The 22,108-nt window shown below is 39.0% G+C and overlaps 1 protein-coding gene across 6 annotated transcripts; it reads right to left on the bottom strand.

Annotated features, from left to right (window-relative positions):
- Positions 1-1,475: 1,475 nt before the first annotated feature.
- ZNF330 (zinc finger protein 330) lies at positions 1,476-20,967 on the bottom strand. Of its 6 annotated transcripts, none has more exons than XM_081545486.1 (10): positions 20,826-20,967; positions 18,421-18,552; positions 16,779-16,798; positions 16,604-16,674; positions 14,506-14,585; positions 11,311-11,437; positions 10,534-10,638; positions 6,894-6,940; positions 3,894-4,011; positions 1,476-2,452 (listed from the first exon to the last, which is right to left on the bottom strand). In XM_081545486.1, exons 2-10 carry the CDS (start codon positions 18,538-18,540, stop codon positions 2,178-2,180), a joined length of 963 nt encoding a protein of 320 aa, XP_081401612.1. In that variant the 5' UTR covers positions 18,541-18,552; positions 20,826-20,967; the 3' UTR covers positions 1,476-2,177. The 6 variants fall into 6 exon arrangements, with proteins under 6 accessions (XP_081401612.1, XP_081401613.1, XP_081401609.1 ...); XM_081545487.1 differs by having other exon boundaries at positions 20,829-20,851; XM_081545483.1 differs by lacking the exon at positions 20,826-20,967 and adding an exon at positions 20,403-20,569.
- Positions 20,968-22,108: the final 1,141 nt, after the last annotated feature.

The raw sequence follows: 22,108 nt of genomic DNA, 5'->3' as shown, positions 1-22,108 counted from the left end.
CTCCAGCCCAGCATTTCTCATGATGTACTCTGTATATAAGTTAAATAAGCAGGGTGACAATATACAGCCTTGACATACTCCTTTTCCTATTTGAAACCAGTCTGTTGTTCCATGTCCAGTTCTGTTGCTTCCTGACCTGCATACAAATTTCTCAAGAGACAGGTCAGGTGGTCTGGTATGCCTATCTCTTTCAGAATTTTCCAGTTTATTGTGATCCACACAGTCAAAGGTTTTGACATCGTCAATAAAGAAGAAATAGATGTTTTTCTGAACTATCTTGCTTTTTCAATGATCCAGCAGATGTTAGCAATTTGATTTCTGGTTCCTCTACCTTTTCTAAAACCAGCTTGAACATCTGTAACTTCACGGTTCACGTATTGCTGAAGCCTGGCTTGGAGAATTTTGAGCATTACTTTACTAGCGTGTGAGATGAGTGCAATTGTGCGGTAGTTTGAGCATTCTTTGGCATTGCCTTTCTTTGGGATTGGAATGAAAACTGACCTTTTCCAGTCCTGTGGCCACTGCTGAGTTTTCCAGATTTGCAGGCATATTGAGTGCAGCACTTTCACAGCATCATCTTTTAGGATTTGAAATAGCTCAACTGGAATTCCATCACCTCCACTAGCTTTGTTTGCAGTTTTGCTTAACCCTAATTACATCTGCTCACCCCTCATTCTAGGTCTCGTGACATGGACACAGAGCAAGTCCTGAAGCGGGGACAGGTTGCCTGGGGAAAGAGACCTGTGCATTACCACCCAGCTTGGGAGCGGGTTAGAGCTGCCTGCCCTTAACAGAGAAGTGGGTTGTGACTGCAGTCTCACGAAGCTCAGGAATCTAGTGAGGGCAAACTTTCAGCAGCATCCACTCAGATGTCACCATCTCACTTGTCAGAGTCCTCAATTTTCCCAGTCCTTTGACCTTTGCAAAATAGACCTGCCTTGATTGACAGCTGTCTTTTGAAGTTTATCCATTCAGACTACTAGGTCCTGGTTTGGTCCTCAGTGTTCTCAGTTCTCCTGCTGCAAGGGATGGAAGCTTTTCTGAATGCATCCAGAGGGTCTCTGGCTTGCCACGCCTGGTTTTCTAGTGCCTGTTATTGCCCTTAGCTGTTCATTACATTTCTGTGGAGTAACAATGGGTCAGTAATAGCCATCTGACCCTGTTATCCTCAAGGCTACAATCTTCTCCATATTCTCAAATGCCAGCCAGTCCAATATTGCATTCCTTTCTACCACACTATCCCAATGCATCATCAGTGTAAACTGTAACCACTGGCACTTGTGCCAGCAACTATTCTCCACCCATCATGAATGACAGGGTCCAGCTGAATCACTCTGTGTCCACCACACACTATTCATTTCTGATACCTATCTCACATATTAGATAAAAATGACACAGTTTATACAAAAATTCTGGAATGCTTTCCAAAATATGTTTAAAATAGTGTGAATAAGAAATTAAATGTCAAAAGTATATAAGTGAGATACTAGATTTATTCAAAGAGAAATCAAATTTCCTGGGTAAAACATCTATGTGATAATACTGATTCTGTGTCTCTGAAAAATGGCTATATGGTCACCTTTGTCCATACATTCAAGCATAAATAACAGGTATTGTTCAGGACACACACTGTGAAGAAAGAACTGAATGAGTCGATGGCTGAAACATACATATGATGACTTAAGATAACATGACTATTTAATGAAAATTTAGCATATAACATTTGACTTTTATCCTATGGACAAACAAGAAAAAATACAATAATTCATTTTACCCATTACATTTTACAAAATCAGACAAAATGATTTATAAGCACTTTTTTAATAAAAACAGCAATTTCATTTCAAACAAATATATTATCATTATTCCTTTATCCTATATATGTATTTAATTGGCAAACCTACTAGATTACAGAAATCAGTAAAAATCCAATCCATGATGCTTCAATTGCTTAGATCGATCACATTACATTTTAAATTCATTTTTCTTACGTTAGAAGCCTGATTATCAGTTTCTATTAAAATGCTATGCCCTACTCCCTGTCCCAGTAAATGTGTCTAGTCTCTGCACAAGGCTAAGTAGCAATATGTATAATACTTTTGAACATCCACACATGATTCATCAAGCACACACATCCCAGCTCCTAAGACAAGGTCATCAAAGGGCAAGCAGCTCTCCTAGTTCTCTTGTTCCTCATAGTGAGCATAGCCACTGGCATAGGTCCTTCCTAAATTCAAATTAGTAAACAAATCTGATGACTCAGCATCTGAATCCTTTCCACCTTCATCTTCTTCCTCTTCGTCATCCTCTGCTTCGTACTCATCTTCTTCCTCATCATGGTAGCTAGCACCAGCGTACTTATCAGATGCAAGGTTCTTCCAATAGGCATCATACCCAGAAGCTCCATCTCCCTCTTCACCTCCAGTTTGCCTGCCAAATTTCAGGGAGCGTGCTACAAAACACAGATATGTACGTGGCGTTTGATTAAATTCTCCAAATCCTCTACAACACATAAAATTATGTGAACCTGACTATCTGCTTCTTACTCTCAAATGCAAAAGTCAGTCACATTTTCCTTATTTACTCACTTAAAATTTAACTGAAAAGAAAGAAGACCTCAGGGCTTCCCTGGGGGCTCAGTGGTAAAGCATCCACCTGCCAATACAGGAGACACGGGTTCGATCCCTGACCTGGGAAAATCCCACATGCCACAGAGCAACTAAGTCCATGCTCCACAAATATTAAGCCCATGTGCTGCAACTACTGAAACCCATACTCTACAACGAGAAGCCACTGCAATGAGAAGCCTGTATACTGCAACTAGAGAGTAGTGCCCGCTTGCTTCAAGTAGAGAAGAACCTGTGCAGGCAATGAATAAATAAAACTTTAAAAAGAAGAAAAGAAAGGAGACCTCAGAAAAAACAATCAGTTCTATCCTACTCAGAGTTCACATACACATCATATAAAACAAATGATAAACATGACTATGTCATTTCATTAAATCTAGACAAAGCTGGAAAACAAAATAAGAACAGCATTCTACATACACACATTAAATAAGGCACGTTAAGGTCTAAAAGGCCTTTGTTTGATTAATTAAAAGTGATTTTCAAATTACAGAACACTTGATTTCATGTCATTATATTCTTTTCAAAAGAACTGTTTTCTACTTCAGATATCCTAGAAAATAAAGCCTGTCATTTCTTCTGCCTTACTAGCAAAACAAAGTTTAGTGCAAAAAATTATGTCTCACCCTCAATGCGTCACTGTATCTTTGATTAAACAAAGTACTGTCAGAGTCATTTAGAATTATGGTTCTGTTCTGATATGTTGGGTAAAGAGTCAAATTCTCTTTAACAAAATTGTGAGCTGCATTAATGTAAGCACGTTATAGTAGTTGCATTCCTTCATGGAAAAATTACATTAAACCATAAAACAATTTCCTACAGTAGCAATGTATAACATAATAAGCACTGCTGCTCAAATATCAGACACCTAACAATAGCTTCAAAATGAATTCCACCTTCCAAGTACTGAAGATTATCAGCACTTGAATATTAAGGATTTATTACTACACAATTATTTAACAAGGAAGCCCAAGCAAAAACAAGCAAATCACTCTTTTTGGTCTTAAATTTCAGTATTCACTATGTCATTAACTGAAGCAAATGCCAAATATTGAAGTAAATGATGGTAAATTTCTTAAGTTAAATTGAAAAATTTTACCCACAATTTTCCAAGGCTATGAAATTCCATTTGCTTAGGAGAACACGTTCATCTTCTCAAATATGAAGAAAAGGCAAAAACAAAAATAGAAAGAGGAAAAAAAGAAACAAATCTTGTCTATGCATTAAAGCAAAATCACTCCAGTGTTATTTTAAGAAAAGCCTTACTTGACATGCTAAGATCCTTAGTTTCCTGAGTTTCGTGTCCACATTTGGGGCAGGGAGGCTGTTTTCCTTTTTCTTGCTTAAACACCTTGCTCCTTGTATGATCATCACAGAAACAAGCCTATATAGGAGAAATAAAAATTAGGAAGTTAAATAAGTAATTCAAAAAATACATGAAGACATCACTCAGTATGTTTTTGTTGTTCAATCGCTAACTCATGTCTGACTATTTGCAACCTTATGACTGCAGCCATGCCAGGCTGCCCTGTCCTTCACTATCCCCTGGAGTTTGCTCAAACTCATGTCCCCTAAGCTTGTGATGCCATCCAAGCATCTCATCCTCTGTCACCCCCTTCTCCTCTTGCCCTCAATCTTCGCCACCATGCGGGTCTTTTCCAATGGAGTCGGCCCTTTGCATAAGGTGACCAAAGTTCTAAAGCTTCAGCTTCAGCATCAGTCCTTCCAATGAATATTCAGGGTTGATTTCCTTTAGGATTGATTGGTTTGATCTCCTTCCTGTCCAAGAGATTCTTAAGAGTCTTCTCTGGAACCACAATTCAGTTCAGTTCAGTCACTCAGTCATGTCCAACTCTTTGTAACCCTATGGACTGCAGCACGCCAAGCTTCCCTGTCCATCACCAACCCTCAGAGCTTGCTCAAACTCATGTCCATCAAGTCAATGATGACGTCCAACCATCTCATCCTCTGTCGTCCCCTTCTCCTCCGACATTCAATCTTTCCCAGCATCAGGGTCTTTTCCAGGGTCAGTTCTTCACATCAGGTGGCCAAAGTATTGGAGTTTCAGCTTCAGCATCAGTCCTTCCAGTAAATATTCAGGACTGGTTTCCTTTAGGATTGACTGGGGTTTTATCTCCTTGCAGTCCAAGGGACTCTCAAGAGTCTTCTCCAACATCATAGTTCAAAAGCATCAATTCTTCAGTGCTCAGCTTTCTTTATAATCCAACTCTCTCATCCAATCATGACTACTGGAAAAATCATAGCTTTGACTAGATGGACCTTAGTTGGCAAAGTAATGTCTCTACTTTTTAATATGCTATCTAGGTTGGTCATAACTTTTCTTCCAAGGAGCAAGTGTCTTTTAATTTCATGGCCGCAGTCACCATCTGCAGGGATTTTGGAGCCCCCAAAAATTAAGTCTCTCATTCTTTCCATTATTTCCCCATCTATTTCCCATGAAGTGATGGGACCAGATGCCATGATCTTAGTTTTCTGAAAGTTGAGTTTTAAGCCAACTTTTTCACTCTCCCCTTTTACTTTCATCAAGAGGCTCTTTAGTTCTTCACTTTCTGCCATAAGGGTGGTATCATCTGCATATCTGAGGTTATTAATATTTCTCCCGGCAATCCTGATTCCAGCTTGTGCCTCATCCAGCCCAGCATTTCCCATGATGTACTCTGCATATAAGTTAAACAAGCAGGGTGGCAATATACAGCCTTGACGTACTCCTTTCCCGATTTGGAACCAGTCTGTTGCTCCATGTCCAGTTCTAACTGTTGTTTCTTGACCTGCATACAGATTTCTCAGGAGGCAGGTAAGGTGGTCTGGTATTCCCATCTCTTTTAGAATTTTCCACAGTTTGTTGTGATCCACACAGTCAAAGGCTTTGGCACAGTCAATAAAGCAGAAGTAGATGTTTTTCTGGAACTCTCTTTTTCTGGTACTCATGGCTGCAGTCACCATTCATGGAGCAAAAAAAATAAAGTTTGGAACTCTCTATTTCTGGAACAATTAGAAAGCATCAATTCTTCAGTGCTCAGCCTTCTTTATGGTCCATCACTCAATATATCAAGGAAATTTAAAGATATACTTTGTTCAGGCAAAGATGAGTTTTTTGGGACTGGTAACATTCTTGATTTCAACTCCTTAAGGGAAAAGGTCTCTGCCAGAACTTTTCTGAACTATGACCTAAACACATGGTGTAAAGTATACACAGGGTGGGACATGCAGACACATTTCTTCATAAATATGAGTATTCACAAAGACTCTGATGACATCATGGTGAACAGCTCATCTATCCATACAGAGCATACAGTCTAACTGGGGACACATACAAGTGGAGATGCAGTTGCACGACAGTATGCACTGAAAGGCAAGAGCAGAGGAGGAGCGCCAAACCAGACCAGAGATTCAGGAAAGACTTCCAGGAGACATGATGTCTTAGCTGAGATCTGAGATTCGGAGAATGGGGGTGCAGCAGGATAAGCAAAAGTGGAAGAGTGATCTAAGGCAGAGGAAACAGCATAGACCAATTTGGAGAGGAGTCGGGAGAGAAGAGATACGACTAGGAGTATTAATAAGAACCAGAGAAATTACTCTGAGACAAAGTGAATCAGGGTGCATCTGTTCAGTAATCCTTGACAAATGGAAATGCTGGAGACAAGGTGTAAGGAAGCAGAACGTTACGGAAATCTTCATTTCCTCAAACTCTACCAAGTAAATGCATTTTGACATAAATTAAAATATACTCCCATCATTTTGGTCAGAATGTTCTCCACAAATATAAGGTATGAAAACACTGAGCTAAGATTCAGGAGACCCGCACACTAGTGTCAAGTCAACACATGCCTACTGGATGAGTTCTGAAATGTCTCTAAGCTGTCTCAACTTCATTCACAATCTCTACAACAAAAGAATTAAATGACATAATGTTTGCAGGCATGTGTGCTAAATTGCTTCATTTGTGTCTGACTCTTTCTGACCCTACCGACTATAGCCCACCAGGCTCCTCTGTTCATAGGATTCTCCAGGCAAGAATACTGGAGTGGGTTGTCATGCCCTCCTCCAGGAGATCTTCTCAACCCAAGGATTGAACCTGCATCTCCTGCATTTCAGGAGAATTCTTTTACCACTGAGCCACCCGGCAAACCCCCATATAATGTTTAAGGACCCTTATCAATTTATCACAACTAAACACATTTTAAGGGCTGGTGGGAATATATGGGGATTAGAAACAATCTAAAACTAAAAAATATAAAAGTATACCTTACAACGGAGACAGGAATGCTGACCAAGCCGATTGCATGAAACACCTGTGGGGAAAGTACATAATATCCAGATTCAAATGTGGAATGAAAACATTATTTTCCACAGATTTATACTTGTACTATCTTATCTTAGATTAACTATCAACATTTTTTTTGTCTCATAACTTTGAGGAAACAAAAAAATTAGATGGAGTTGGCAGCCAGAGGGAAGGAAACCAGCAACTGCACATCCCTAGAATTCTTTCACTATTACAACTCTAATTATCCTCTAATCTCCTTCCATTCCTCCAAAACCAGGAGATGGCAAACGTCATTAGTGACATTTTAAAACCTGAAATGGTAAAACATCTTTTTTTCCCCATGACACTAGCTAGACTCTTTACTTAATGATATAATATTTCTATTTTTAAAAGAATGCATCTCCATTACTATATATTATCTCCTGGTGGTGAAGGCTATTGCCATTTTTTGCAAACTTCTGATATGAGAATAGAATACTTCAGGTGGAAAAGCATGACTATGAAGAGAAAATAATGTTCAAGTGGGCAGGAAAACAGATGGAAAAATCCCAAAATATTTTACCTCTATTTTAGTCAGTAAGCCACATTAATTTTTGTCATTATCTACAATTAATGCAAAAAATCTATACTTAAGTGCAAATATTTTGAAATAGCCAAAATGTTTGGCATATATTGAGTTATGTCAAAATATGGAAGACAAAAATAATTAAGAGACATATAGGAACAAGAAAATAAACTAAGCCTTACCCTGATACAGTGTAAATATAAACTATTAACTCTCAATTTACTCAGAGGTCTTGAAAAAAGAAAAGTAAACAAAAGAAATTTTATCTTTGTAATTCAAATATTTGACCAGATACTTCTAACTTGGGGATTCTTTTACTTAAGTTTGCCTGGGTCATGGGGAGCTTTTTCAATCTGGACCAGGGAGTTATCTTTTTAAACACTCAATGATGATTTCTCAGTTATGTGTATCATTATTGTTTCTGTCCAACCCTCCTGCTTTCTTCCACAGTAACACCACTAATTCAGATGGATTTGTATTACTTGTCCTAAGTGCTAACAGTAAAAGTAAAAATCAACTGAGTACTCCCTACATGTTAGATATATATAAACATACCAAACTACTCCTATAACAACTATATTGTTTCAGTCTGTGGAGGAAAAAGCCTGAAATCTCAATCATCTCTACTTGAAGATATGCCCAGAGTTCGTAGGTTCAGTCTTCATTCAGTCAAAAAAAGGATTATTGTTTAGTCGCTCAGTCATGTCCGACTCCATCTTGAGACCCCATGGACTGTAGCCCACCAGGCTCCTCTGTCCGTGGGGATTTCCCAGGCAAGAATATCGGAGTGGGTTGCCATTTCCTTCTCTAGGGGATCTTCCCAACCCAGGGATCAAACCTCTGTCTCCTGTTTGGCAGGTGGATTCTTTACCATTGAGCCACCAGGGACGCCCATCCAAAACACTATAAACCCCTTTCAAGTATTGACCAGAACACACACTGAAAGTGCAAAGCGCCTAACTCGATCTCCCTGTGCACCAGGCATTTCTCATACGCTCATTCCCCACCAGCTGAGCTTCTGACAGGCCACAAAGACACCATTCTGAGAAATTCCTTGTTGTCTATCGCACCCTCACCTTTGCCTCTTGGGAACCCAGACCATCCTGGTGGGATGTGGCCCTGCCAGTCTTCGGCTAACTACCTCAGCCCTCAGACAGGCACTCCAGTTCTCTGTCCTGTTCATTTTTCTCCCTAAGAATTAAAACCTTGAGTTCATATTCAAAAATGCATTTCTTCCAGATTCTAAAAAGTATTGTGACTTTCCTAGTTTTACACTGGGGAATGGTTTTCTTTTTAAATCTATTTCTTTGTCTTCAGAGTATTTTAAAAGAAAGCAGGTTTGGATACATCAAAGACTACTCATAATAAGCCACTTAAATTAGAGGCACCCAGGCCAGTTTCATTATTTGAAAAAAATAAAGGCAGAGTACACACGTGTGTGGGGATTTTTTTTCCCTCAAGACATTCTTCCCACTGGTTATGCAAGTAAAATAAGTATTTTAAAGAATTCCCATATTTTCCCATTCATAGTTATAAGTTCAAATCCAAAAGTGATGAGATATGACCAGTAAGGGAGTAGAAACAAACTATCTTTGGGGCTTATGTGTATGATTAGGGCAGTATTTCAGAGCAAATATTTCAAGCAGTGAACGGCAACTGGCAAAGGAAGAATGACAAAGAAAAAATGAAGCAATGAAAAAAAGTAAAAAAAAAGAGGATAAATTACACTAAACCAAAGAAACCTGTGAATCTGCAATGAGAATGACTTTAATATGAGGTATCAAAGACATGGCAACAGATTTATATTAAAATCCCTTCCATTATTCAGTATCTTTATTTTTCCTTTGTCTTTTACCAAATCACTAAAACTTTATCACTCAAAGTTGCCTGTCTTTGGGTTTAAATACTATAAAATACATAAAGCTCCCAAGTTTTAAATAAAATATTTCAATTTTTATATTATACCTTCTGCACAAGTCTAGAAACAGGTCAAAAATGCTAACTACTTTGACACGTTCCTTTAATATTTTGAGGTTTCCTTTATAAATACTGTGAGAATTACATATGTGTTCGGACATGTGTGTTAGATTGATGACTTATCAACTTTATATTTATAGATGTTATAGATGAGTGTAAGGATTAGCATTTTATAGCAGAACAAGAACCAAATTCATGAGAGTGAATCTGGAATTTCAGCCTTTCCTACAATGGTGTCTACTATTTACTAAGGGCTTTCTAAGTACCCTTAGAAAGGGTACCAACGTGATGCTTCATATGGATTCTCTTCTCAATTAACTCTTCGAAAAAATTAGCATCTTCCTTTTAAAACATAACAAAACTCAGGTTTAGAAAGATTTGGTAATTTGCCCCAAAATATATGTCCCATAAGTAGAATTCAAGTAATGTTTGAATCTAAAACTTGAGCTTTTGAGAAATTAACAGAGAAAAAATACAATGCAATCTTATCTGTAAAGATGATACCATGAACCCATCAGTAATACTGGTTCTCAAACTGGAATATACATGAGAATTATGGGTACAGGCTAAATACAGATGCCTGGCCCCCACCACAGACTTAAAATCTCCAAGGATGAGGCTTGGGCACCTCCATTTTCTAAAAACCTCCACAGGTGTTTCTAATGCAGACTCCTGTCTAAGAGTCACTGGAACCAAAAGCAGGAACAAACTAGCAGTTGAACCACTTATTTGGGGACATCTGAAAATAGGGTGGGAAAGAAGGGCTAGTTACTATAATAACTTGGAAGTGAAAACACCATTTAGTACTCAGGATCAGGAATGCTACGAGCCCTGCAATGCCTGATCAATCCCACAAAACAAAGAACTAACCCAACCAAAATGCCACTGGCACCACTGTTGGAAAACAATGGACTATATGTGTTCTGAATTTTTTCTACAAACAGAAAATAGATACTGAATTAAATTACAGTCCATAAGAGGCCACATGAAAAACCAGATCCCTTTTCCAGTAAGTTTAACACTTATACTATTAAGAATCTTAGGTATAAAGAACATGTAATATATTAAAAACTTACATTTAAATGTTTCCGCTTCTAAAACCTGGCAGCTGGCTTGATGTTCAAACTGATCATCTTCACAGAGAAAGTTATGGCAAAAAGAACAACTGAAAATTCTGCCTCCTGTTGGATTAAAGAACAAAACCCACAAATGTAAATATAATAAAGTTTAATTTAAAAAATTCTCATCTACAAAACTGCTCAGAAAAGATGGCAAGTTATCTCAGATGTATACCAAAATAGGACAGCAATTTTTGTTCTGGTAAAAGCTACAAAGAAAAGTAACCCACTGAACCAAAAAAGAGTGAACTCCCACTATATCCTGGCTCCCAATATAATACACGAAATGCTAAGAGACACTTCCTCTCCTGTACGTAACTCCCCTCCCTACCTGCCTCGGTAGACAATCCTAGCACTGCTTCTTAATGTTGGTATGCATAAATCCTTTTTCCAACTAAAGTTTACCTGGTCCCCAACCTTTCTGGCCCCAGGGACAGGTTCTGGAACCTGGGGGGGATGGTTTCAGGGTGATTCAAGCACAGTCCATTTATTGTGTGCTTTATTTCTAATCTCAAGCTCCTGATCTGACAGGAGGTACTAGTCTGTGGCTTGGATGTTGGGGACCCCTGAACTAAACTGATAATGGAAACAGTGCCAATACTTAGGATTGATAGTACCCTGCAAAAAAAAAAAAAAATCATAAACATCTAGAGTGTTTATGGCATGAGCATCTAGAGTGTTTCAAGGTCATCCTTCACTTCCAGCAAAGCTCATCACTTGTATGTAACCACTCACCGTGGTCCCACACACCCCGTTCACATTCCACACACTCAGCATCGGTGAGCGGGCAGGCACAGGCATGTGTACTGAGACACTTCCTACCATGACAGACCCAAGCTTCACAGAAGTCACATATTGCACCCTGCAACCAAAGAACACAAAAAATTAATCTTTGCCACCTGACTGGCTACAACCATTGTTTAAGCAAAGGCTACCACCAAAATTATATGCATTCAGCCACTCATCAACGTTCAGTGATAATGAGTGGCTGCATTTAAAAATGTACTGCTTTCTCTAACCCCAAATTAAACAAGGTTCCCTGAACATCCAACTTCTTCACCAATAGCTATTTCAGTTCAGTTCAGTTCAGTCGCTCAGTCGTGTCTGACTCTGCAACCCCATGAATCGCACCACGCCAGGCCTCCCTGTCCATCACCACCTCCCGGAGTCTACCCAAACCCATGTCCATCGAGTCGGTGATGCCATCCAACCATCTCATCCTCTGTCGTCCCCTTCTCCTCCTGCCCCCAATCCTTCCCAGCATTAGGGTCTTTTCCAATAAGTCAACTCTTCGCATCAGGTGGCCAAAGTATTGCAGTTTCAGCTTCAACATCAGTCCTTCCAATGAAAAACCAGGACTGATCTCCTTTAGGATGGACTGGTTGGATCTTTTTGCAGTCCAAGGGACTCTCATTTACAATACACAAATCTAAGCTACAAATCTAAAGAAAAAGAAGCAAGAGGGAAACTATACTCGTACTCTAATATTAATCATTAAAATAAGTCAAAGAGTGGACAGTGTTGTCATCAAACTGAATTTTAAATTAAATGAAGTCTAGAGCCCACAATGCAAACATCCTTGTCCTACAGCAATTCTGGTAACTAAACTGAAGTTTTTCAAATATTAACATTTCTGACTTAAGAAAGATCCTTATCTGTGTAATTTATAAAATAATCATATAACTTTTCTAGAATAACAGAGAGAAAATGTTAAATTTCTGTCAGCATCTTTTTTCTTTTCTTTCAAAGCAACTTTAAACTTTATGCTTTATGTTTTAAGCTTATGTTTTAAAACATAAGCTCAGTGGATAAAGAGTCTGCCTACCAATACAGGAGACACAGGAGATGCAGGTTTGATCCCTGCATTGGAAAGATCCCCTGGAGTAGGAAACAGCAACCCACTCCAGTATTCTTGCCTGAAACATCCCAAGGACAGAGGAGCCTGACAAACGACAGTCCATGAGGTCGCAAAGTGTCAGACACAACCGAGTGACTGAACACACACACACAGCACATACTGTAAATATTAATATATTTCTTTGTAGAAAAAAACTAAATACATTACTAAATGACAAGGTAATAAAACTCCAATCATCTGTCAAGATAAGACTGTAAGACTATGCCTTTCAATGACACAATGATATCTACAGGACACCAAGAGCTAGAAAGACTCTTAAGAAAATGGGACTGAATGGTGTTTCCTTTACAGGTGAGGAGGGACAGGGGCATGAGGCAAGCTCCAGAGCTACAGTAGAGAGGAGCTGTGATTTAAATCCAGGTCTTCTGAACCTCAACGTCCAGTGTCGCATTCAATACTATTCAAGGCTCTGTAACAAAAGTGGTAAAGAGCAAACAGGAAGAATGTTTTTGACTTGTAAAAATAAATTACCAGCGTGGATAACAAACCCTCGAATGTTAACTCAGAGTTCTAGCAAGAAAGAGATGACACATTAACCTGGGTAATCCAGGGAAGTGTAAAGAGATAATTCACAAATAACAGGGAAGGGCATAAAAAGGCATCAAGGGATAACACACATACACCCCTAGACCTGCAGGGATATGGGCAAGGGAAAGAACAAGGTCCTAGAACCACAGGAGAGAGCCGTATGGAGGAGTACCTATTCAAACAGAGGAGACCAGGATAACACGGTAGGGAGAAAGCTGGAAGAATAAACACCCAGATCATAATTTCCTCCCCTCGTCAGCCCCTCCATGGGCTGAACCCAAAAAAAGCCATAAGTAAGAAAGTCACCCATCCAGTTCACACACACAGGTCAGGCTCCCATGGCAAATCAGGGCGGAGAAGAGTGAAGGGAGACGGAATCTTAACTGGCAAATAGAAAATGGCCAGATAATCACTGTTCTAGGACTCAGAGCTAACAATGCATGATTCCACTTAAATGTATTCTTTATATAAGAGATCATTCACACTCACACAATTCAGTGAATTAAAAAAGTAGTAATTTGATAAATCTAGACATACCAAGGAAGATGACAACAGCTTCTGAGTAAAGCCACACTGACAATCCTATACTTAAAGAAGAATTTTCACAAGATGATTATAATTCTAGCTCTTACTTCTACAAGACATGCACACATGAAAAATGTAAAGGTCTGCTTCATGATGAAAAATTATGTGTTCCTGGAAAATTATTATTTATATTCTACTTTAAATATTATATTCCTCATGGACTGAAATTTGGAACTGAGATAAATTAATACAATAGAATATAGTAAAAAGGGTCAAAAGGATAACATCTTTTAATGGAAAAAAGAGCAAAATGCATCACAGGACACAACTGTTTCTATTATTTAAAACAATGAACTTCCTTTGAAAATTCTACATGTCATGAAGGATAACTACATGCAATGTACATATGTGTATATGTAGTGAAGAGCAAAACTCTGTTAACTATGTACTTTTCTGAAATGTAAAGCTTTAAAAAAACAATTAATTATAGGTTGTTTTGGAACTTAGGTTGCTTATTCAACCAAAAGCTTGAATCTTAATTTAGCAGAACTTTCAATATAGAAAGGGCTTCCCTGCTGGCTCACAGTAAAGAATCTGTCTGCAATGTGGGAATAATAGATTGCTGACATCTAATTAAGACACATTAAAAAGGCCCCACTGACAAATGAATTGTTGTTTGGGTCCATATTAGATGAGTTTCCATTCCTTGTACATTTCCCAGTAAGAAAGAAGGAAGCCATCTGTACATTTCCCAATAAGAAAGAAGGAAGTAGTCAAAAACAAGTGGAGAATGAGTGAAAATCACATAAAAACATGTCAGATAATCCGGATAACTCCAGACTAACTGAACCAAGGGTCAAAGCAATACCATTTGGGGAAAAATAACTGCATATTGGTAAGACTGCCTTCTCCATCTCCTTGGAAATCTACTGGTCTAAAAGATATGACAAGAAGCTTACCACCATGGCAAGGCCAGTACTGTAGACACCAGCATGCTTTATGACACAGTCTGAAGACTTCATCATGCACTTTGTTTTTCCTAGCAAAGAAATGAATTTTCACTATTAGTCTTACAAAGTGGTCCATGTAAATATTCACTAATTCCTCTTTTTATCTAGCCCAAGTTCCTATGCAAATAATTTGAAAATAGAGACTAGCACTGTTTATTGCTTACGTAACTAAAAAAAGAAAATGGATATAACTGAGATCTCAACAGAGTCAGATCTTTTCAGATTAGGAATTTACATACTACTTCATGTTTGCAGTAAAATCAGAAATTAAAGGTTATGCTTTCTTATCTAATGATCACCAGAACAGTTTAAAACCTTGTGAATTTTCAGATGAACTAAGAGATTTCAAAGTGATATGCACATTTTATAATTCACAATATAGGCAGTCTGATTTGAAGGGACTGCTTCTTTCCATAGAACATCTCAAACCAAATATAAAATAATAACTATGCAAATTAGCTAGTTGATTTATGTTTATCCATAGTTAAAAATTTATAAACATAGCTTCCAAGTAAGCATTCTTCCAAAAGAACTGCCAAACAGTGCCCAAATAAGCACAAAAACTCAAGAACACAGTGATAAAGCAAAAAATCACAATACAGCCACAAGAGCTCTGATCTAGCAGCAAATTAGCAATCTGAAACACCATCAGGAAATTCACTTATCACATGCCATGAGAGGATTAATGGTGACATACTAATCACACATCTCAGACACCACAAAGTGGAACACGGAAGAAACAGAAGACGCTCGATTTTCCATTACCCTGATTACCTAGGAAACCAAGCTCGACAAGAGGAAACGGGAGGAAAAAGAAACTGGAGATGAGAGGCAGCAGCACCCCAACCGTTCCATGCCCAACACCAGGGGCAAGAACTAGTGAGCAGGAGATGCATCCATGCAAGCACTACAGACGCTGAAAACAGGCGAAGGGCCTCGCGAGAGTGTATCTCCATCTTCTCCACAATCTATTGTATTTTCCCATTCTACATCCATTTGTCTTTTGTGAATAAAGATATAGAAACCAGCAGGTGATGGGTTTATCTAGGCTAGTGTTCTCTTTTCCATTAATTACAGACTTCAAAGACGTCTTTGGAAGCTGGAACTACACTGGAAACACTCAGGGGTATGGCCCTAAGCCTTCCTAACTTTCTGCAATGTTATCATGCATGAACACATTTAAATGAGCATATCTCAAACTGTTTCACCTGAAACTATCATCCCGTAACCAAAGGGGAACCTGTGTTTAAACAAAAGTTTGGGTGGTAGTTCTGGAGTGAATACAATTAATCAGGTTTCCTTACTAGAGGTCTTCAGAATCTTAAACACATACATATGTAACAGATTTCTCCCAGATGGGAGTCAGGGAAACATGCAGTATGTCTCAAATGTCTGCACTGCTTTAAAAATACCTATTAATATACCAAGTATTCTGTGGAAGACTATTTGGGAAACATCAACCTTGCTGTTCTATGAACTACTATATAGTTTTACTCTGCTAATCATTCACTCTGAATAAAAATTCATTAAGTACGAGGCTTAGGAACTCTATTCCACTTACTTGGGAATACATGTGAAGAAACTCAAGAATCATACACTGAGACCCAAGTAAGAAAACAAGTGATCACAAAAACCAGCACCAGGTAAATGTTCAATAAAATTATATTCAAAGGTCTAACCAACAAACTGCAGGCAGTATCAGCAAGAGTCAAGTTAGAAAGTAAATAAACGATATCGACAAGACTAAGACAGCATAAAGAAAAATTCAGATCACCAAATCTTATTCGTCTGAAATTTAATCTTTTCATGTTTAAAACAACTACATGGTACCTAAACTGTATCTTAATTATTTTCCAGCGTGACATCAAAGAGACATAACCAAGACATGATAGTTTTCTGGTAGGCCAAATAACATTTTATGTTATCTTATTAACAGTAAGCATAACATTACTGTAAATGATAACGATGAACCCACAGGTTCAAACTAAATAAACACCAAATAAATTTTTAGTAAAAGACAAGGCATGCGTTTTTACCATATACTTACCACACTGTGCACAAATTGGTAACTTCTGTACAGAATTACAAAAGTAGCAAAATGCTCTATTCTTCTGCCGCCTTGTCATGTAAAAGAAAATTTTTAAATACAGTCAATATCAGATAAAAGGTCCGTCTATATTATTATATATATAGAAAAAAGATAGAAAACAAATAAAATTTACCTCTGACACTTGTCACATTCCTGTAAAATATAAAAACATAACATTAATCTTTCTACCAGGTGAAAATTGCAAAGTTACTTGCATTATAAAGAATACCCTATTTTTCATGTTAAAATGTTAAGTGACACTTGCTCAAAAGCCCATGTATACCAGCCTCTGCACAGACTTTAATAACAAAGGTATGCTATTGGGCATACCACACTAGAGAAAGAAGTGGCATTTTCACAAGAGGCTAAAAACAGTAGTGGTCTGTTTTATTTTTTTTAAGGAATCAGAAAAATAATACTGAATGGTACAAGAAACAGTAGAGAACACAATACGTTGAAGCTCACAGAAAATGGTACTAAAATCTCCACAATCTGGTCTCTAGTCACTTTTCACACTTTGTTGGCCTATTCTTTTTAGATTCAAGTCACTATTTGCTGGTTTTTCTCAAAATATGTCTTGTATTCTTTCTTTTCCATGTCTTACTTACTCTAATACGTCTCCCTGAAAAGTACCTCCTCACTCCTTTACTTGCTGCAAGTTCTGGTGATGATCCCACCTCCTCTATGAACTGAACCCCAGCCCCACATTCATCTTTTACCAACTTTTACTCCTAATATACCTTAGTCCCAATTGTACCTTTTCTGCAGCACTTACCAAAGTCTAGCCCTCACTGCATATATTTATGGATGAGTCATTTCTTCTGCTGTCTTCCTTCTCTTCTCTAGAAATGACCCTGGCACAGAGAAGGGAGTCCCCACTGTCCTATTTATACTATGTAACCTTGCCCCCCCTCAACCCACAACCCAGTCATAAATGTTGGTTAACCCAGGGATAGGCACCCACCCAAGCCCAACCTATCAGAGCTCTTTCCCTCCCTTAGGACAATATGTGATATAACATGCAAGCTATAAACCCAGTGGTTATGAACCCCAACAAAATAAAACAATCAGAAAATGGAACTAAATAAAAGAAAGGGACAGAACTAGAAGTTGTTCCAGGTTCCAGCTGTTCCTGCATCCCAGCAACATCCTTGTCCTTCCAACTACACAGGTTAGTCCACTATTCATTCAATCAACTCTATTTCTCCCTGAAGTTACTTAACTTGGATTTCTGTCATTTATAAACACTAGGTAATACAGAAAACAACTGAGCCCTCAGCTTGTGGGAACAGAGACTGTGTCATTCACCTATGTATCCTCCATATGCCTAAAATAGCACAGAGCAGCAGGTACACATTAAACGTTTGAGGAATTAAGTCATATTAAGCATTTCATAAATGTTTGATGAAACAAAAGTACACATAAAAAGGAACAGGAAGAGAAAAAGTAGAGAGCCGTGCAAATCTGAGTTTTGGGACAACACAGAGAAAACGTGGTCCAAGGAAGGGATGAGGTAATGATGACATATGGGGAAAAGGCTCCAATTAATAGAATAAATTGAGAAAGGTGTACTAGGTTAGAGAGGCTGGAAAATGTCACACAGTTCCTGGTATGTATTCTTGATTAATACAATGGTAGCCAAGATAATATGACAGGTTTTATAAACAACAAAAGCAAACAAAACTCAATTGCTATTCGGTGTTAATGAAAACAACAGACATGCCTTTAATGCAGATTTACATAGTTTTTCAACTGAGAACCAAAAAACCCATTACCATTGATGCATTGCACGGATGTTTAGCTAAATCTATAGTGCTTCTTGATGCTCTTAGTTGTTTTTCCCGTTCCCGGCGGTTCTCTGCCTTCTTCCTTGCACCAGTCTTTTTTTTAGGCATTTTCCCTTCTTTCTACACAAGCAAGCAGAGAAGATATAATTGCCTTGTTGTGTTCACTATTTTAAAGAAACTAAGGAGCAGCAGAATGAAATGTTCTAATTCTCATTAAATTTTAAACTCAACTCTGCCATTTTGATGGTTAAGCACATTTTAAGCCTTTATGAAACATTAAGCATACATCATTCCAAATAAAATAGATGGCTTTAAAAAAACAAAGCACTTATTTGTATTATCAAACAGTTCTAAAAAATGTAAACATCAAAAGATTTATCCTAACAGCCAAAATGGTTTTCTTTCCCACAGAGCAGTTTCTTTGATGTTAAATAATATTCTTTAAAAATTACTCTGTACCAAGTGAACAAAATTATTAGGAATGTATCATTTAAAAGTATATTATTTACCCAGTTTATTTCACTTTTTAAGCTATATATTCAGATAACCTGATGCTGTCAACACTTCAAGTATGTCTAGTTTCTCCCACATAATACCTAGATAAAAGATCCAATAGTCATGTCAAATGACATCAACTACAAAACCAAACTATCCTTTCTGAAAAAATATTAAAGGCATCAGAATCAATTTGACTCCTTGAAAGCTGCCTTTCCTTACACTTTTACCTGCAGTGAGCATGTAATTTTAACTTCAAATTTAAGAGTATGTGCTTAACACACATCAAAATAAGGACTTTAAAACTGGCTTTTATCAGGTAGTTGAAAGAACCACCACAGTTAGAAAAAACAAGATTTTGACTAAATAACACATTTTCATTTGGCTTTTCATCCCATCTGAAGACCACAAGTTCCCTGAAAAGTCCAGTTCTATCTTTCTTGACAAGGTTTGCCTCCCAGCACTTTGGGCATAAATTAAGCACTTAATAAGTGGAGAGATACACGAGTCCACATGCTTGCTTTGAAAAAGAAACTTAAAGTTCCTAGTATTCTTCAAACTACATATACTTTTTAAAAACCGTCTTTTCTAAGAGTGGTTCTCAAAAATTAACTGGAAATCTATAAAAGTACAGACTGAGCCTTCTAGGCTCTATCCAAGATCTACAAATCGGAAACCTCCAACCATGGTTTCAAGTTTCACTGCGGACTGACACACAACCTCCATGAAGACAAAAATATTCAGAGAGCGAAGTCGTGTCCATGATTCAGGGAGGGTTCCAAGAACGCACACCTCGACATTTATATTTCTCATTACAGTACCGCAAAAATCACACACCAGCTTGTGCCTGGAACAGGACTAAAGTCACTCAAAGTTTTTCTAGTTTCTGGGTTTCAACTCTAATGCTGGAATGCCCAATCAATAAACCGTGTGGTGGTTAGTTGCGCCTTAAATACATAGACAAACCAGGCCAAGAGGTTTAGTGGGTGGTGATGTGGAGTAACATCCAAGTCCACTAGGTCACCCTTCCAATATTTAAAGTGACAAGATACACAGAGTGAAAAAACCGGTACTGCCCTCGCCAAATGAGCTCCGAAAATAATCACAAGGTGTTCATCGGGTGAAATTTTCTGCGTCCCTAGGGGTGAATCCGCTGGGAAAGTTGAGCCTCATTTTTCCCCCTCCAGTTTGTTTTGTAAACTTAAAAACTGAATTCTGTTCTTGGCTTTATATGGTATAAAGCCCTTCTCCAGGAAGGTTCCCACTTCTTCAGGACGTGGCCCGTGTCGTGAAATGAAGAAACAGGCCCGGGGGATCACTGCGGCTTGGGAGCAAAGCCTGCAGCAGGAGGGCCGGAGGAGCGGGGAGCGTCCCGGGGAGACCAGGCGGCGGTGCCACGCGGCTGGGGAAACCGACGGCCGTCCCCGCCCGCGGGGCACCCTCCCTCGCGCGCGCTCCAGGCGGACCTCGCTCACCCTCGCGGGGAGGCCGGACTCACTCCGGGGGCCGAGGGGCAGGGAATGGCGTGAAGCCGGCCCGCGGCGGCAGCAGCTCCAACGCGCGAACCACGACTTTAGAAGAAAATGCTACTAAGCCCGCAGAAAAGCGGGCAGAAACCCTCACAGGTACTAGGAGCCGGACCGGACGTCCTCTGACGTCAGCAGCGTCCTTACGGCTACACGTCGATAGAAGAGGGCCCGCCCACTTCTGTTCGCTCCGCCCCGTCCCTGCCCCTCCCGCGGGGGGCGGGGCTCCCGATCCTGTGCAGAGAACCTGACAGATGAGGAAAAAGGAGGCAACAGGAGAAAAGTGGTTGGGAAGGGACCCGTCAATTTTATGTTTTCAGAAAAGGAGACCTCTAAAGGAAGAGAAAAATCTAGAAGGAAAAAGGAACTCACAACCTGGTACTGGATCAGTTGACTCAAACAGAAAATTCGTGCTTAATTCTGGAAACTTTCTGCTACCCGTATATTTTGTGCCCGCACAGCCACTTTTCATGTTCGCTGCACAAGCTGGACCTTTCGTTGCCGGTGAAGTTCTGTTCTACCCTCCTTTGTTTGTTTCCACTGGCCTCTGGAATGCCAGTCTTTTGTGAACACATTCTTCCACATTCTGGATCTCTAGTGTGCTCTTCCTGCCTTTAGCTGAGACATAACATCCTCTGCCTCCCAGAGACTGCTTGCTTTAGACTTTAAAGTGAAGATGGCTTATTTTCTCACACGTTCTTTATGTCTTGTTTAGGAGCTTAGGGTCCGTCCCCTCGCTCCCCCGTGACCTACTCGGAGAATCCCTCCTCCTTTTTATGTAGCCTTGCCGCTTTTTATCCTTCCTTGTTGCTTTGTGTTCCTCTCTCCTTACTGATGAAACTCTTTGGTTCAAACTTTGGCCATCACCCGAAGTCACATGAACATCTAAATAGAAGGCCTGTCCTCTTGGGTCCTGGCTTTCATCTCCAGGAGCCATCATCTCTGCTCCAAGATGGGCGCCCACTGTCATGACTGTACCACAGGACTTGTCCTCAGGTGGAACTGCTGACATCCAAAATTCAAACGTTTAGCCATCCAACCTCCTATATTGTCAGCTCTCTCAATTGTCCCTAATGACGACTTGGAATCGCTTCATCCTTCTCTTTTCTTGGTATCAATATACTCTTTTCTTTCCCAGCTTTTAAAACACAGTTCATCATTTCACTCACAATTTTCCTTTTTTTTTTTCTGAGCTGGAACATGCCAAATTCTGTTAATTCAACAACTTGCCTTTTCTTTCCTACACTGAACTTCTGAGTGTTATTATAGAGGGAAAAAAGTATGCAATCATGACTCTACTTTAAATCCAAAGGCACTGACTTTTTCAGGTCTCCCAAAATTGCCCTGCTAGCCTCCTGTGCTTTCCTAGTCAAGCCTATCATTCTCATTTTCCTTGAGGACTTTCAAATCTCCCCTTCCATCAAACTTCTACCACTTCCTCCATCAATTTTAGCAAATATTATTGCTTCCTTTCTCACAGAGAAAACAGAATAGTATCAGTAACAACAAAACAATATTGTTTCATGCTCTTGGCATTCTAATTACTTCACATGTGTATCATTAACTCCTAATTTTACATATGATGAAACTAGGTCAGAGAGACTGTATAACTTGCTTCAGTATTATACAGATGATTTAGTTTGTAATGTGGTCCA

This window comes from Giraffa tippelskirchi, chromosome 11 (assembly GCF_054371585.1).
Source record: "Giraffa tippelskirchi isolate mGirTip1 chromosome 11, T2T-mGirTip1v1.2.pri, whole genome shotgun sequence".
Lineage (NCBI taxonomy): Eukaryota > Metazoa > Chordata > Mammalia > Artiodactyla > Giraffidae > Giraffa > Giraffa tippelskirchi.
Note: the sequence above shows the minus strand (reverse complement) of the source record. Positions and strands in the feature narration are given on the sequence as shown.

Excerpts from the sequence above, each read along its gene's own strand:
- ZNF330 (XM_081545486.1), bottom strand. The coding sequence starts at position 18,540 with ATGCCTAAAAAAAAGACTGGTGCAAGGAAGAAGGCAGAGAACCGCCGG. Across the intron at positions 4,012-6,893 it reads ATTCCTGTCTCCGTTGTAAG|GCTTGTTTCTGTGATGATCA; the intron begins GTATACTTTTAT and ends TCTCCTATATAG. Across the intron at positions 2,453-3,893 it reads TAAGGATCTTAGCATGTCAA|CACGCTCCCTGAAATTTGGC; the intron begins GTAAGGCTTTTC and ends TGTGTTTTGTAG.